Genomic DNA, 14,509 nt, shown 5'->3' on the forward strand with positions numbered 1-14,509 from the left:
ATTGCGCGTACAAACAAATAATTTAAAAAATATATTTCGTTAGCAATTTTTAAACTTATAAATATTATCTTAAGTTTTAATCATCATCATCATCATCATCAGCTCGCATTCGTCCACTGCTGAACATAGGCCTCTCCAAACGCACGCCATTGTGGTCAGCTCCTGCCAGCCGTATTGCGCAAATCAAATAAGTTTTAATGAAATATAGTAATTCTATGATAACAGATAATCTGCTGATGCATAATTATTTATATTAAGTCTCAAAGATTTGTTTTTCATTTAAAAAGGTCGATATCAAAATATGTGATTAAAAACTGATACATATTGCCTATATCACAGATAGTAGTATGTTGCAACGGAACGGATAATGCACGTAGCACAAAATACGAGTTAATTAATGTTGCGGCTCAAACCATTATATTTTGTTATCTATAAAACTTATCTAAAAATAATCGACGCTTGAAAACTACTATTTCTAGTTACTTCATAAATAGTAAATCAGTTTTGATAAAACCCAGTCCCGACACATAATATATACATGAACATGAATTCATGCTTGTCACGTGAATAATCTGAATTTGAAGCGAGTGAAACTTATTTAGTAATATACTACTAAATCATTCTTAAAAAACGCGCTGCATCTTAGGTTATAAGTTTTATGTATATTGATTTAGTATTTTTTCAGTATGGCAATACTAAAAAACTGTCCTCGTTTGTTACTTTACACAAACATATATTTTTTCTTATCTATTTTAAATGTATGTTCAAATAAAAACTCTGTAATTATAAAAAATATATATTTTTTTAAACATTTATTTATAAATTTAAACAACATAGCAATAAAAATCACATATTACCTAAGTACTGATTTTATAAAATGTAAATGTAATTTTGTATATAATCATAATATTAAGATTAAAGATTTAAAATTAATACAACATCCTTTACTATAAACCACACTTTTATTGTCATATTTGATATGAAACATCCAATTTAAGCAATAATTTAAGTTAAAAAAAAGACAACATATATAAACAATTCAAATCCGAAATAAAAAAAAACCTTCAACCTGATTTACAGCCAAATTAACAAATCATATAATATTTGGAATGCCCATTTAAATCTTATACTAGAAATGCCTCTCAGCCTTATCAAGATGTTCTCACACAAAGCTGTAATACATTCAATTTTAAATGTGAAATATCAATCAATTTAAGACAATATCAAGAGTCTTAAGGAATTATAGTTGATTATATATGGCCACTATAAAACTTGTTAAAAGTAGTTAGACGTTCGTTTAAACTAAATATGTATATCATTTCTGTCATTGAATTTTGCCCCCTTCTCACACGTGGGAGAAGCCGCAGGCAGAAACTAGTTATAAATATACTTTTAAGGGATACTTTATGTTCATACATTTGAAATACAACTTTAATGCTCTAACTTATAATATAAACTTTACTTTCAATTCCAGTGTTGACATGTCGTTATATTTGGCAAATTTATATTTTGTGACTAAAACAAAGTACATATAACACAAATTAAAAAAAAAGAAAACAAAAAAAAAAAGTATTTTTAAATAACATTGCAATAAAATTATTGCTATTACTTTATACGCCATAGAATTCCTGTAACAGAAATTTATTTCAAATACCGCTGTTATTTATTTTGTCATTCACTTCAAGAGCTAACAAACATGTCTCACAACAAGCGCACGTTACAACCGTATCTCACACGAATATATTCAAGTCTTTGTTTGTGGTACATTCAAAACGGAATAACAGATTATTAATATTTATTTAATAAATAATCACACAGGCAAATGTGCAGTCTGATAGCAAGTGGACTAGTTTATTTAACTGTTAATGTGGCACCAATCATTGGCTCCAAGTATTTAATAACTTGCGCTTAAAATAATGTTGGCTCAATTACTCTTCAGGGTACACTCGGACAAAATACTGACATTTGACCGTAGAGTAAACTGTCTATGTCGAACTAATCATTGGTTCCGTGATATTTTATCTGTACATATATTTACGATATAATAATTGATAAAAATGCATTGTATTGTTTTATTTTCATACAATAACTTATTATAATTGTTTTTAAACGATCGAATACCTGTTTTGATTGCGATTTGCGGATAGTGTCCAGCCGACAGACTTCTCGTCGCATCAGAGGGCATCGTGCTCCTTGAGAAGGAAGTGTCCCACGAGACGCTTCTGCACGTCCGCGACGCCACCGTATATCTGGGTGCCTCTCGCGTCTCTGTCGACAACGCGAATCAATAACCGAAAACGGAAGCGAGCGTTATAAAACACATGCCGGCAGTCGTCACCTGTAGTGGCGCTCGGCGTCGTAGCGCGTGGACAGGCCGCGGCCGCCCAGCACCTGCACGCAGTGCGCGGCCGCCGCCGCCGCCGCGCGCCCCGCCGCGTACTTGGCCATGGCGCTGTGCTTGGAGTGCACGTGCGCCGCCGCGCGCCACGTCAGCAGCCGCGCCGACTCCACCAGGATGCACATGTCGGCCAGCCGGTCCTGCAACGCACTCGGCTCGGCTCAACGTTCGGGGGGGGGGCGGCTGCGGCTCGACCGTTTGCGCACCTTCACCGAAGGCAGCGCCGTCAGACTCCTGCCGAAGGCGACCCTCTCCTTTGCGTAGGCGATCGCCGTGTCGAGGGACGCCTGGGCGATACCTGTTCGGAGAGGAAAATATGCTCTGATTCGGTCGACGATATTCTTCAAATGAGAATTTGGCACGTCTCGCGGTGAAAACTTCGTAAAAGATAACTATATATAAACTCAACGCTGTATTTTTATAAAATAAACACAAATATGAAAAAAAAGCCTTTAAGTGACAATATGTTAATAATACTGCTTCATCTGTAAGTAAGCATTAATAAACCTCGATCTACGAGTCATACGAACCGACAGCGTGCGCCGCTATGCCTATGCGGCCCTGGTCCAGCTGCCGCATGGCGATCCGGAAGCCGTCGCCGGCCTGGCCCAGTAAGCAGCTGGCCGGCAAGCGCACGTCGTCCAGCGTCAGATCGCACGCCGTGGCCGCCCTGTGACCCGAGCTTTAATTCTGTTTCATATGCCCCGTTTGATGTACGGCTTGGGCGGATTTACAATTATAGGGCGCGGTTAGGTCGAGTCACATTACAGAGGGAGTTTGGTTATTAAGAAATAAATAAAGATAGTATTTTAGCTGTTAATTTGAAATTAATTTTACTAACTCTCGAAGGTTCCTTTAAAACTGGAAAACAACACAAGTCATTGTTGTTAAGTGAACCAACTGAAGGAAAACTAATAAATACACACCTCACGCCCATAAGGGGTTCCTTCTTCCCCCTAAACACACCCTCTGCATCGAGAGGAACGAGAAAGCCTGTAAGAAATTAGCTACAGTATAAACGTCACATGCTTGTAATTATATATTTAAAATTTAAATTATTATGGCAAAAAGAAGTAAAAAAAAACATTACACATGTTTGTGAATAGCATATAATTATTTTCACTTTAAACTCACAAGCCAGTCCCTTATGTCTAAGTTCAGGGTCGAAGGTGGCAAAGACCGCAGTCGCTGAGCCTTCAACGGCGGATGTCACCCAACTCTTCTTGCCGTTAAGGATCCAGTAGTCACCATCTCGTCTTGCTGTTGTCTTTATATTAGCTACGTCACTGCCCGCATCTTGATTGTAATCAAATGTTTTTGGTTAACCATTTCTATATCAGGCAACTACTACAACGACTAGCGGTTATTAAAATAATCAAATTTGGAACCCTATGATACCCTATTAGGAAACCAAAGGTTACGACGGTTAGTTTATTATTTTAGAGATAAACTGGTGTATTGAACAAATTGTTAGCAACCAGCAATTTCAATATACTGCACCAAAAAAGTTTAGCTTTGATGTAAATACTCTTATTAGTCGTCGGAATACGTTTAAATCCATCTAAGTTGGATACAACCCAACTGCCAAACATTAGTAGCAGCATATAAATACCCGGTAAGAAAAATCTCCACTCCCTTGGGAGAGCTTAGAGCTTATTCTCCCAAGTGTTTTAACACAAGGCCACGTCTGTTTAAAGAGTGCGTACGTGTGATTACGGGTACAAGGGATAAAACATCGTCAAATCCATATTTTGCGAAGCATTGACGATGCGAGAATTGGATTTTAAAATATGGCAACACTTATGACTGGTGATCACTTCACGTTGTTAAAAGCCGTTAAAATATTCAATTCCATTATTGTTCTTAAGCAAAGAACAAAAGGGGCAGATCCTTGGAAAATTTGGCAAGGGTCAAAGCAGTGCAATATTTACGAACAATTTTACTAGTTTAATAGTAATGGTAGCTATCAAATAGAAAACTAAGTTAAGACTAACCTGGCTCACTCAGTGCAAAGCACCCGATTGAACCCTTAGTGAAATCGCTCAGGAACCTTTCCTTCTGCTCCGGCGTTCCTTGCTCATTAACCAAGTTGGCGTACAGGAAGTTATGTATTGAGACTATCATGCCGGTGCTAGCGCAACCACGTGATAGTTCCTCGACAGCGATTGCTAATGACAGGTAGTCGTGACCGAGGCCGCCATACTTTTCATCCACGCACGCCCCCATTAAACCGAGTTTTGTGATATGTTTTATCTAGCAAATAAACATATTTCAAATTAAAAAAAAATATTTACAAAGATAAATTAAATGTTATCATTATTATTTCATCTAGGAGGTTCGTTGAATGAATCGAAGAATATTTTTTTTTTATTAGTAAGTAATCTTTAAGCTTAGATTTTTAATAATATTTACAAACACAAACGGATTTTCACTTCAAACGAAACGTAACGTAAATAAGCTAAGCTGTCGTGTGGTTAAATATACCAGTTATATAAACAAAAATAGTTAGATGTAAATATCATCTCTTTCTCATTCAATCAACACATTTTCTTTACATTCATTTGTAATATCGATACAATACTGTTTTATAACATCAGCTTTCTGCCAGTGAAAGTCCCTTCAAAATCGGTCCAGCAATTCCAGAGATTAGCCGGAACAAACAGACAAAAATTGAAAAAAAAAACAATGTTATTTTGGTATATGTACCGTGTATACATATGCATTTAGTAAAAAGCGGTTATTTTAATATTACAAACAGACACTCAAATGTTATTATATGAATAGATATATAGATGTGTGTGCCTTGTCAGGCTCAAAAGTTTTTCTGCCGAAAAAATCACATAACCAGAAGCGTTTTTAAAGTTGGAAGTGAAATAATTCCGATCGTTTCAAATTACAGATTATAAAATGGAGGGAATACAAACTGTGTCCGTAATAGTGCATCCGTGTGTGCACTCGAGTGTGCACTATTATAATTATAACCATATTGATATGACAGAGTACTTTTGGTTCATAATAAGCTTTAATAAAGGGCTTTTTTAGTTTGATTAATAAATCTATATAAAAACTTTTAAACTAAAATGTACGACATAACCTTCCGCTCAATGGTATAAACTAAACAAAACATATGCTGTTATACAGAAGGTTAGACAAAAAACAGTACCTAACTGTGTTATATCATACTATCTCTTTACCGCCGGATGTATCCGATACCGAAGACACGCATAGAAGCTGTTTAACAAATATAGCTTAGGCTGTTTATAATGTCCAATGTCTATACAACGAAAATTACTAAATATGAATGTATGAAATATATTTGTTTAATATTTTATTGATCCAAATCCCTCTTTTTAGTACAAGTATGAACAAAAGGTACTTAGGGATTAATATGCCGGCTTGCACTTAAGATAAAAATACATGATAAATGTCTTATACCTTCTTATGGAAGCGACAAACACCTTGAAAGAAATGTAAATATTTATAAAGTTTACTGATAAATTTGGTCAGACCATGAAATTACCAACCTTTATTGAGGTCATTACTTTATAAATATATTTTTTTACCAAAATTGAGTATTTTTATACTATTATTAAATAAATAATCATGTTTATTTTATTTTATATTTATATAACATATCAAAAATATACATATTTACAATAAAATGTTTTATTTTCTAAATATATATCTGGCAGACTGATTTTTTTTTTAGGATTTAATAGTTAATGGCTGAGAACAATAAGTAAGCTTATTAGGCTCGTGTTAAAAGCACATTATTCATAGCAATACTAAATATGCATTTATGACATGCATATTTTTCATAAATATATTTTTACTTTTAATATTCTATAAGACTTTCAAAGATCACTCTTTTTATCTATGCCATAATACTATCTATATAATACTCTATTTATTTTAATAGATTTCTTTATCTGATACATTAATCAAAAAAAAAAAAATTGTCATAGTGACTGAATAATAAAATTATACAATACCTTTAAACTTACAGACTTTACGAATCAATGTTGCTATTTTATGTTCTAGTAACAATTATAGTAAATTTATATAAATTGTAAATAATAAAAAAGTTATGACTGGAGAGTGAATTATTATATTTTAAGTATTTAACACAAACTATGTTGATAAATGTTGTTTTATTATTATTGTTTCTATAATAGATAGCCATTGTAGAAAAGTCAATCCTCATGAAAGAAGATTTTTTTTTAATAATTAAATAATTATTTGTAAAGTATTATATTAAAGTTTTTCTGATGCAATTTTAGTCAAATATTAAAATGGTTATGATGAACACAAAATTATTTTACATTAATTACATAATAAGATACAATATCCACACACAATTATTATTGTGTGTGGATAATATAAGGGTAAGGAAACATATTTATTTTTTGCTCATATAAATAAATTTGTTACATTATGTTTTGTTGTGTGTTTTTTGTAAATTGTTTAAAACTTACCTCATCAAAAGGAAACCTTCCTTGTAGGTCCAGTTGAGATGCTCTAGGCTTAAGATATTGATTAGTATAATTTCTAGCCAATTCCTGTACAGCAAGCTGTTGCTCATTCAAATGGCTGGTAAAGCTGCGGTTTTGTGTAACTAATACTTTCATGCATTGTGTAAGATTAACTGAAAATAAATTAATTAAATAAATATACTTGAGGTCTGTACCTAATTGTTAAATCTATACTCTATTTTTGAGTCTGAACTAATTGATAAATAGAATGTCATGCTTCATGTACTTACAACTTTGAGATATTTTTGACGATTTACTTTTTTTTTTTTTATGTACATACAGATTGAAATTTTTAATTATATCAAAAATAAATACAAACCTAAACTACTTACTAGATTTTGTTGAGTTTAATAACGCGCTTGCAACCATTTTGAATACTCTGACTGTAAATAAAGTTGATACTACTCAAATGTGAAATTACATATAAGCGGCATATGATAAATAATGATAATGACCAAGGTCACACGTTGACTTAATTTTAGGGCGATCGTCAGTTTAGAAAGAAAATATTCGATATACGTGTATAAAGTTTCTCGTGATTTTTAATACTTTAGAAAATAAAAGGAACTCTAAGAAAATTCGTTTAAAGTACAATAAGACATTTTATTAACTAGTTATAATATCTCCTATTCTAAGCTAATAAAATTATATATTTGAGAAACAATTTGACGGTAAACTATAAATAATCAAATGAAAATAATATTTATTTTGAACAAATTGTCATTTTGTCAAGTGAAGTGTCAATTGTCAAATTGTCAATACAATATATTGACTTCGACTCATACATTCACAAATCTTAGATTATATAAAGAAAAATATTTTTATTCGTTTTGGATATTAATCAGTCTAAGAAGTATCCGAAACCCTTTATTTGCACTGATATATAAATAGATAATACAAAAAAGCTGAAGTACTCTGAACTTAATATATTTTTTTTATTTGGCACATTTTTATTACGATCGTGAATGCCAAAAAAGAATGCTTATTTTTAAGTAGTTATTGATTAAAAAATAACTAGCTTACTTAACATATTATATGATTTTTAAATACAGTATATTATGCAAGTTTTCAAACATTTACATTGAACCATACTAATTGGTATTTAAACTTAAACAATAACGTCAGTTGTCAAATAAAGTTAAATGTCAAATAATATCAAGACAAGGTAGTAGATAATGATCAATTTGTTTATAGAAATAAATAAACTGAGAAGTATTTTATATTTTATAAAGTCGTATAATAGCTTTTCGAAAGCATATAGATTATAAAGTAATAATTTGTAATAGCAGTCTAAAAAATCTGAAGCATTTTCAATAGGAACACTTATCAATAGGCCTTTAAGATGACTTCGATTTTTGATCAATACGAGCAAGCCTCCCAGGTTTCCCAGCGTTCTGTACCTGCATCAGAACAGATGACATCTTCTGGATATATTAACATGCAGTTAAATGATAACACACCAATGTTCTCCAAACAGAAGATGAATTTCAATCCCTCAGATTTAATAACACATGTTGCCGTGTCTAGTGATTTTCTTGTCCTTGCTATGGCTAATGGAAAGCTGTTTAGACTTGATTTGAAGATGCCTGATCAGCATGAAGGTAAGCAATGCAATAAAACCTTTTTGAAGATTTTTGCATGTACATAAACTAAAGATTATTATTAGATAGTGATCCTGTTATTTTTAGATACTTTATGTTAAAAATAATATAATTCAATATAACTCAAATTACTATTGTTATCAAACATTTTTATGCTATTCAAAACTAATTTGAATTTTACTGATAACAATCCATAAAACATTATCAGGTCAATTAATATATTTCTCTTAAATTTTCAGAAATACAATACACAAAATTTGTGCAACCCAACACAAAACTAACTTCAATTTTCCTCGATCCACTTGGATACCATCTTCTCATGGCATTCACTGCAAGGAACAAAGATGGCAACCCAGAACTAGTATACTTGCATCGCAAGAGTAGTAAGCTCAAGACAGTAACAAAATCTAGAAACTATGAAGTGACAGAAGTTGGTTGGAATTATGACAACAGGTCTACAGTTACAACGGGACCTATACTGCTGGGCACGTCTCAAGGGCATATTTTGGAAACTGAGCTCGAAGCTGATAGTGACAAAATGTTTACAGCTAGCCAGCAGTATTGGAGGCAGGTAAGATAACAAGTGTACTCTAAATTTTATTAATCTAATAATAAATAATAATGTGAAATAAGTCTTACTTGTGGTGAGATAGTGCAATTAGAATTACAATGGATAAAACTTGTATCACTAAGAAGTTGCCAGCTCTTAAATTGTTTTGTTCATGATATCAAATTTATAATAAGTGTCAAAAAATCTCAGTATGTGCAATGGTCGAACTAATTTCTTTAACCTATATTTCATTTACTTTTACCTCATGCTATTATGACAGGGTTTTATTGTTCTATTATTTATATCCTACAAATTCAATCAAGATTAAGAAGTTTTTTTTGTAAATTCTAGTTTTGACACAAAAGTACTTCTAAAATTTGGCTTGATTGATTTGTGTAAATATAATTATTTATTATTTCCTCACCCAGACTAAAGGCTATTATTCATTGTGTGATTTAGTCATAATGACATTTCAAAGAAAATGATCATGTTAATAACACGTAACTCTTCTTCATAAAGCAAATTTTGTTACATCAGAGATAAAAGCTTGTCAGTCTTATATTTTTTTGTAGAAGCTGTAATAGATATTTGACAATTATGAATTAATGAGCAATTTTAATCCTTCTTTATTTAATAAAGATTTTAACTTTGAATCATATTGAGTATAACAACAGGTTCTAGTTTTGCATGTATAATAATGAATATTATAAAGGTAATTGTTGTTTGCAATGTTAATATTTATAATATAACCTTGATGACTTATAAATTATATGTATTGTATGATGTTTATTATATGAATTTGTTTTTATCTCCTTAAGCTGCCTAACTATCTGCCTATATACGGAGGCAAGGAAATCGATGGTTTGGTAACGAAATATTTTTTATCTTTTGCACGTCATTCTTATTTGTTCTTGTCACCTTTTAATCACCTGATATAATTGAAGCTTTTTAATTTTAATAACTGTGAGATTGAGTAACAGTTTGTAATTTAATATATTGAATTAAATGTTAATTTTTATTGAAAACAAATATTACAAGAAGACTGACATGATTCTCTAACAATAATCTTAATGTTAACTTATCGTAATTGTTTCCTTTGCAGATATTTGATATCGGTAAAGGCACAGATACACCAATAACTGGAATCCAATTCCATAGAGTATCAAACACAAGCAAATACTTTATATTTGTCACTACCCCGACAAGATTGTACCAGTTTATTGGCCATGCGATGATAACAGATGACAAGCCATCCCTCCAATCCATATTCTATTCATATCTGACAACCCCAGAGACTGGATTCCAAGAAATACCTTCGACATTGAAATATTCGAAACTTCAGTTCTATTTTGATAAAACGAATACTCCAAAAACATTTGCGTGGTTGACGGAGCCTGGAATATTTTATGGACAGGTAAGACATGTTTGTATCAGCACTCTTGGTTCTATATACTCGGGCAATTAAAGTTCTTGTTTTGATTTGCAGTTGGACCCAACATCTCAACAAAACTCGAACTCACTTTTTACACAAAGCGAACTCATTAACTATCCATCCGATGATGCGAATAGTAAAGAAACGACACCGATATCCTTCGTTTTAACAGAATTCCACGCGGTTCTCATGTACTCTGATAGAGTTAAAGCCGTGTCTCTATTGAATCAAGATCTAGTTTATGAAGACAAATATTCTGAAGTACATGGAAAGTTGAAGAATATAGTTAAGGATCCAATAAGACGGACTATTTGGGCGGTCACCGGTAACGCTGTCTTCAGATACAAAGTCAGTAGAGAAGAAAGGAATGTTTGGAGGATTTATTCCGATAAGGAACAATTCGATTTAGCTAAACAATATTGCCAAAATAATCCCGCATTCATCGACATCATCAACGTGAAGCAAGCCGAGCTGCTCTTTGGGAAAGGCGATTATGACAGGAGCGCAGAAATTTATGCAGAAACTCAGAGCAGTTTCGAAACTGTGTGCCTGAAGTTCCTAGAAGTCGAACAAGTTAATGCGTTGAAAGTTTACCTGGGGAAAAGATTGGACGCCTTGGAAGACGATAAAACACTCATATCGATGATCGTTATCTGGATGACTGAATTGTATTTATCACAGCTCGGCACACTTAGACGTAAGGGAAATGCTGATGCGCAAGAATACCACCAAATACAAAGCGATTTCGAAGTTTTTCTTCTACAGCCAAAAGTGGTGAAGTGTATGCAGCACATAAAATCAGTAGTATACGATCTCATGTCCTCGCATGGAGACAAACAGAATCTAATCAAATTAACGGTGATCAACGAGGACTATGAAAACGTTGTCGCCCAAAATATTTACAAGAAATCATACACAGAAGCGCTAAATATGCTTATGTCTTTGAAAAAGTCCGACTTGTTCTATCAATTCGCTCCAGCTCTCATGGAGGAAATGCCGAAGCAAACGGCCAACGCGTTGATCGACCAAGGACCCTTGCTGAGTCCATCGAAACTCCTACCGGCGTTCCTCTCGTGTGAGAATGATAAAGCCCACGTGACTGAAATTATAAGATATTTAGAATTTATGTTACAAAACTTTAACGTGAAGGATCGGGCGATACATAATTATTTATTGACGCTGTACGTCGAGCACGACCATCTAGCTCTAATGAGGTATCTGGTGAGGCAAGGACAAGAGTTGTCGATGGTGAACTACGACGTTCATTACGCTCTGAGGTGAGCATTGGTGAATATCTACACTGGTAGTTGCTAAAGATTCGTTCTGCATGTTGGAATTGTGAGACTATGAAAGGCATATATACGAGTAGGACGCGTAGATATATCTGTCAAAATATAGTTACTGTTAGTGCAGAAAGTCCTAAAGGTCTCCATGAATAAAATGTATTTTGATTTAGTATCGTTTAAATAATTTCAGGCTCTGCAGAGAGAAAGGTCTGTCCGAGGCCTGCGTGAAGCTGTCCGCCCTGCTGGGGCTGTGGGAGTCTGCGGCAGAGCTGGCGCTCGACGTGGACGTGGCGCTCGCCAAGGGCCTCGCCGACCTGCCGGACGACCCCGCGCTGCAGCGCCGCCTGTGGCTCGGCATCGGTGAGTTGCTTTGTCGGCCTCACTTGACGCTTTAGTTGCGTCTAGTATATATGTATTATTACGATAAATAAAAAAAACACATAATAATATTGAATTAAAAAATATATTATATTTAAATATTGCACATCACTGTGTTTTATTCCACTAGTCAATAGTAAATAATGTTACAGCGGAACATGTGATAACGAAGAACCAAGACATAAAGGAAGCGATGAGTCTTCTCGAAGAGTGTCCTCTTATTAAAATAGAAGATATCCTACCGTTCTTCAGTGATGTGGTCACCATTAACCACTTTAGAGAGCCTATTTGTCAATCTCTGCAGGTTTGACCCCAACATTTTTTTCATTTGTAATTTTAATCTTGCACACTACACATGACAGTAAGCAATATCATCAAGGGATTGCTAATTACTCACACACAGACCACGAATTGTGTTTGAATTCAGCTCCTCAGGGCCTTATTAGACATCCTCTAGCTAACAGTGAAAGATAGTTTTAATATATATTATCCGACAAAAAATGTAAGGAGCGCACGCTTCAGTACTGATATCACATTATTTACTTCCAAAAGTGTATGACAGTTGCAGAGAGTACTTAAGTATTTTTTGTTTTCGTAATTCATATATTGAAGTATTTTTTTAACTTTTAGGAGTACAATAACCAAATTGAAGAGTTGAAGGCTGAAATGGAAGACGCAACGAAATCTGCCGAATATGTGAGTATCTGTTTAATTTGTACCGTGATCATATAAAATGTCCTTTTATCGAATATTAAAAAATATTTTCAAAAATATTTTATACAGATAGGACAGGTGCTATATGTACCTGTCAAAAGTAATGTTATTTATTATAAACAGCTCTCTATGGAACCTTATTAATTTTGGAATATAATTGAAAATGCACATCGTTCCTCATATTATAGTTCAAGGAACCTTGCACTTGATACTCCATTACTACAAGCACGTACGATTAGAAATAAAAATGAAAAAGGCATCTCGCCCCGCACGTGTACCCGTAGGTGCGCAACGCGATCCAGTCGTTCCGCAACCGCAGCGTGCTGGTGTCGGTGGGCGACGCGTGCTGCCTGTGCGACATCGCGCTGCTGCTGCGGCCCTTCTACCTGTTCCCGTGCGCGCACCGCTTCCACAGCGACTGCCTGCTCGCCGAGATGGCGCCCATCCTCGGTACGCCGCGCCGAATCTCGATCGACGAGACGTTGCGTCGTCGTGTATTTTAGTTTTCATTCTTTTTGCGCGTTATTCGACAGCTCCGGCGCGCCGAAACAAGTTGACCGATCTCCAGCGGCAGCTCGCAGTGCTGTCCAACATCGAGCTCTCCACGGTCACGTCGACCGGTTTGCCTCTCAGGGAAGTGCTCAAGAATGAGATAGACGACATCGTGGCCAGCGAGTGCGTCTTCTGCGGCGAACACATGATCGCTTGCATCGACAAACCGTTCATTGCGGACGAAGATTGGGACCGAGTCATGAAGGAATGGGAGTGAATGATAAAGTTAATTTTTTTGGTTTGCAAACGGAATGGCTATGAACGATAACAATGGTTGTCTCTTCTAAGTCTTAATAAATTCTTGTTAAGTATACAATTAGCAATTGTAGTTGATACGCATTGACGCTTAAGTACTCAACTGAAATTGAGACTGGTATGTAATTTGTGTTTTTCTAATGGAATGCATGCAGGTGTAACATGGAGAAATACGTTATATGATTCATTTCGTGCTCGGCGCCAAAGGCAACACGTCGTGAGGAAACCTACATGCTCTAAACCTTCTTTTAAACCAGAAGCGGGACTTTAATAAAGTTGTTACTTTACTCTATGTCAAAAAAAAGTTTGTGTATATTTTAGTTATATATAATAGGAAAATTTACTAAATATTTTCAAATTGGTTATATTGATTTCAGCCACAGGTTTTGTTTATGACTGTATTAGAAAAATTTTAATTATTTTATTTTAAGGTGCGTATAGACTAGATCATTTACTCGTAACAGAACAACCGTCCTTGCGTATCACTGTTTCACGAACCGAACTTTGAGAAACACTCGACGTTTTGTTGGAACTTGAATTTTCAAATCGAAGAGCGTTCTGGTCTTAAGAGTAACGCACGATAAAAAGAAATGTTAAAGGTAAACTCACTTGCCGATAGCATTACGTCTAACACAGCGTCGAGCATTCGCAGGAACTGGTCTAGTCTATATTCAACTTTAGATTTTTTTACATCTGTTTAAGCTATTAATAAAGTAATAATAATATATACTGTGATCATATGCTTATTCCATAAATGTATTTAAATTATAATAAATAAATATGAATATTATAAATATAGTTTTTTATTTAA

At 34.2% G+C, this 14,509-nt stretch overlaps 3 protein-coding genes across 5 annotated transcripts in view; 2 read left to right on the plus strand and 1 right to left on the minus strand.

Annotated features, from left to right (window-relative positions):
- LOC113402857 (uncharacterized) overlaps positions 1-14,509 on the plus strand; it is a 95,373-nt gene that overhangs the window by 44,852 nt on the left and 36,012 nt on the right. The gene's annotated exons all lie outside the window — the stretch shown is intronic.
- On the minus strand, positions 1,760-7,455 carry LOC113402859 (short-chain specific acyl-CoA dehydrogenase, mitochondrial-like). Of its 2 annotated transcripts, XM_026643205.2 has the most exons (10): positions 7,386-7,404; positions 7,263-7,313; positions 6,874-7,043; positions 4,393-4,651; positions 3,533-3,694; positions 3,325-3,391; positions 2,929-3,080; positions 2,605-2,696; positions 2,339-2,538; positions 1,760-2,268 (listed from the first exon to the last, which is right to left on the minus strand). In XM_026643205.2, exons 2-10 carry the CDS (start codon positions 7,297-7,299, stop codon positions 2,175-2,177), a joined length of 1,233 nt encoding a protein of 410 aa, XP_026498990.1. In that variant the 5' UTR covers positions 7,300-7,313; positions 7,386-7,404; the 3' UTR covers positions 1,760-2,174. The 2 variants fall into 2 exon arrangements, with proteins under 2 accessions (XP_026498990.1, XP_026498991.1); XM_026643206.2 differs by having other exon boundaries at positions 2,929-3,068; positions 7,263-7,455.
- Positions 8,112-13,939, plus strand: LOC113402856 (vacuolar protein sorting-associated protein 18 homolog). Of its 2 annotated transcripts, XM_026643199.2 has the most exons (10): positions 8,112-8,531; positions 8,771-9,102; positions 9,900-9,947; positions 10,184-10,495; positions 10,568-11,790; positions 11,990-12,159; positions 12,330-12,481; positions 12,808-12,873; positions 13,176-13,341; positions 13,425-13,939. In XM_026643199.2, exons 1-10 carry the CDS (start codon positions 8,273-8,275, stop codon positions 13,658-13,660), a joined length of 2,964 nt encoding a protein of 987 aa, XP_026498984.2. In that variant the 5' UTR covers positions 8,112-8,272; the 3' UTR covers positions 13,661-13,939. The 2 variants fall into 2 exon arrangements, with proteins under 2 accessions (XP_026498984.2, XP_026498985.2); XM_026643200.2 differs by lacking the exon at positions 9,900-9,947 and having other exon boundaries at positions 8,113-8,531; positions 13,425-13,725.

This window comes from Vanessa tameamea, chromosome 9 (assembly GCF_037043105.1).
Source record: "Vanessa tameamea isolate UH-Manoa-2023 chromosome 9, ilVanTame1 primary haplotype, whole genome shotgun sequence".
NCBI lineage: Eukaryota > Metazoa > Arthropoda > Insecta > Lepidoptera > Nymphalidae > Vanessa > Vanessa tameamea.

Bases quoted from the DNA above. Each gene is read 5' to 3' on its own strand.
- LOC113402856 (XM_026643199.2), top strand. From the start codon at position 8,273: ATGACTTCGATTTTTGATCAATACGAGCAAGCCTCCCAGGTTTCCCAG. The intron at 11,791-11,989 runs GTGAGCATTGGT...AAATAATTTCAG, and splicing joins GACGTTCATTACGCTCTGAG to GCTCTGCAGAGAGAAAGGTC. The intron at 13,342-13,424 runs GTACGCCGCGCC...GTTATTCGACAG, and splicing joins CGAGATGGCGCCCATCCTCG to CTCCGGCGCGCCGAAACAAG.
- LOC113402859 (XM_026643205.2), bottom strand. From the start codon at position 7,299: ATGGTTGCAAGCGCGTTATTAAACTCAACAAAATCTA. The intron at 3,081-3,324 runs GTGTGTATTTAT...ACAGAATTAAAG, and splicing joins GAACCCCTTATGGGCGTGAG to CTCGGGTCACAGGGCGGCCA. The intron at 2,697-2,928 runs GTTCGTATGACT...CTCTCCGAACAG, and splicing joins CATAGCGGCGCACGCTGTCG to GTATCGCCCAGGCGTCCCTC.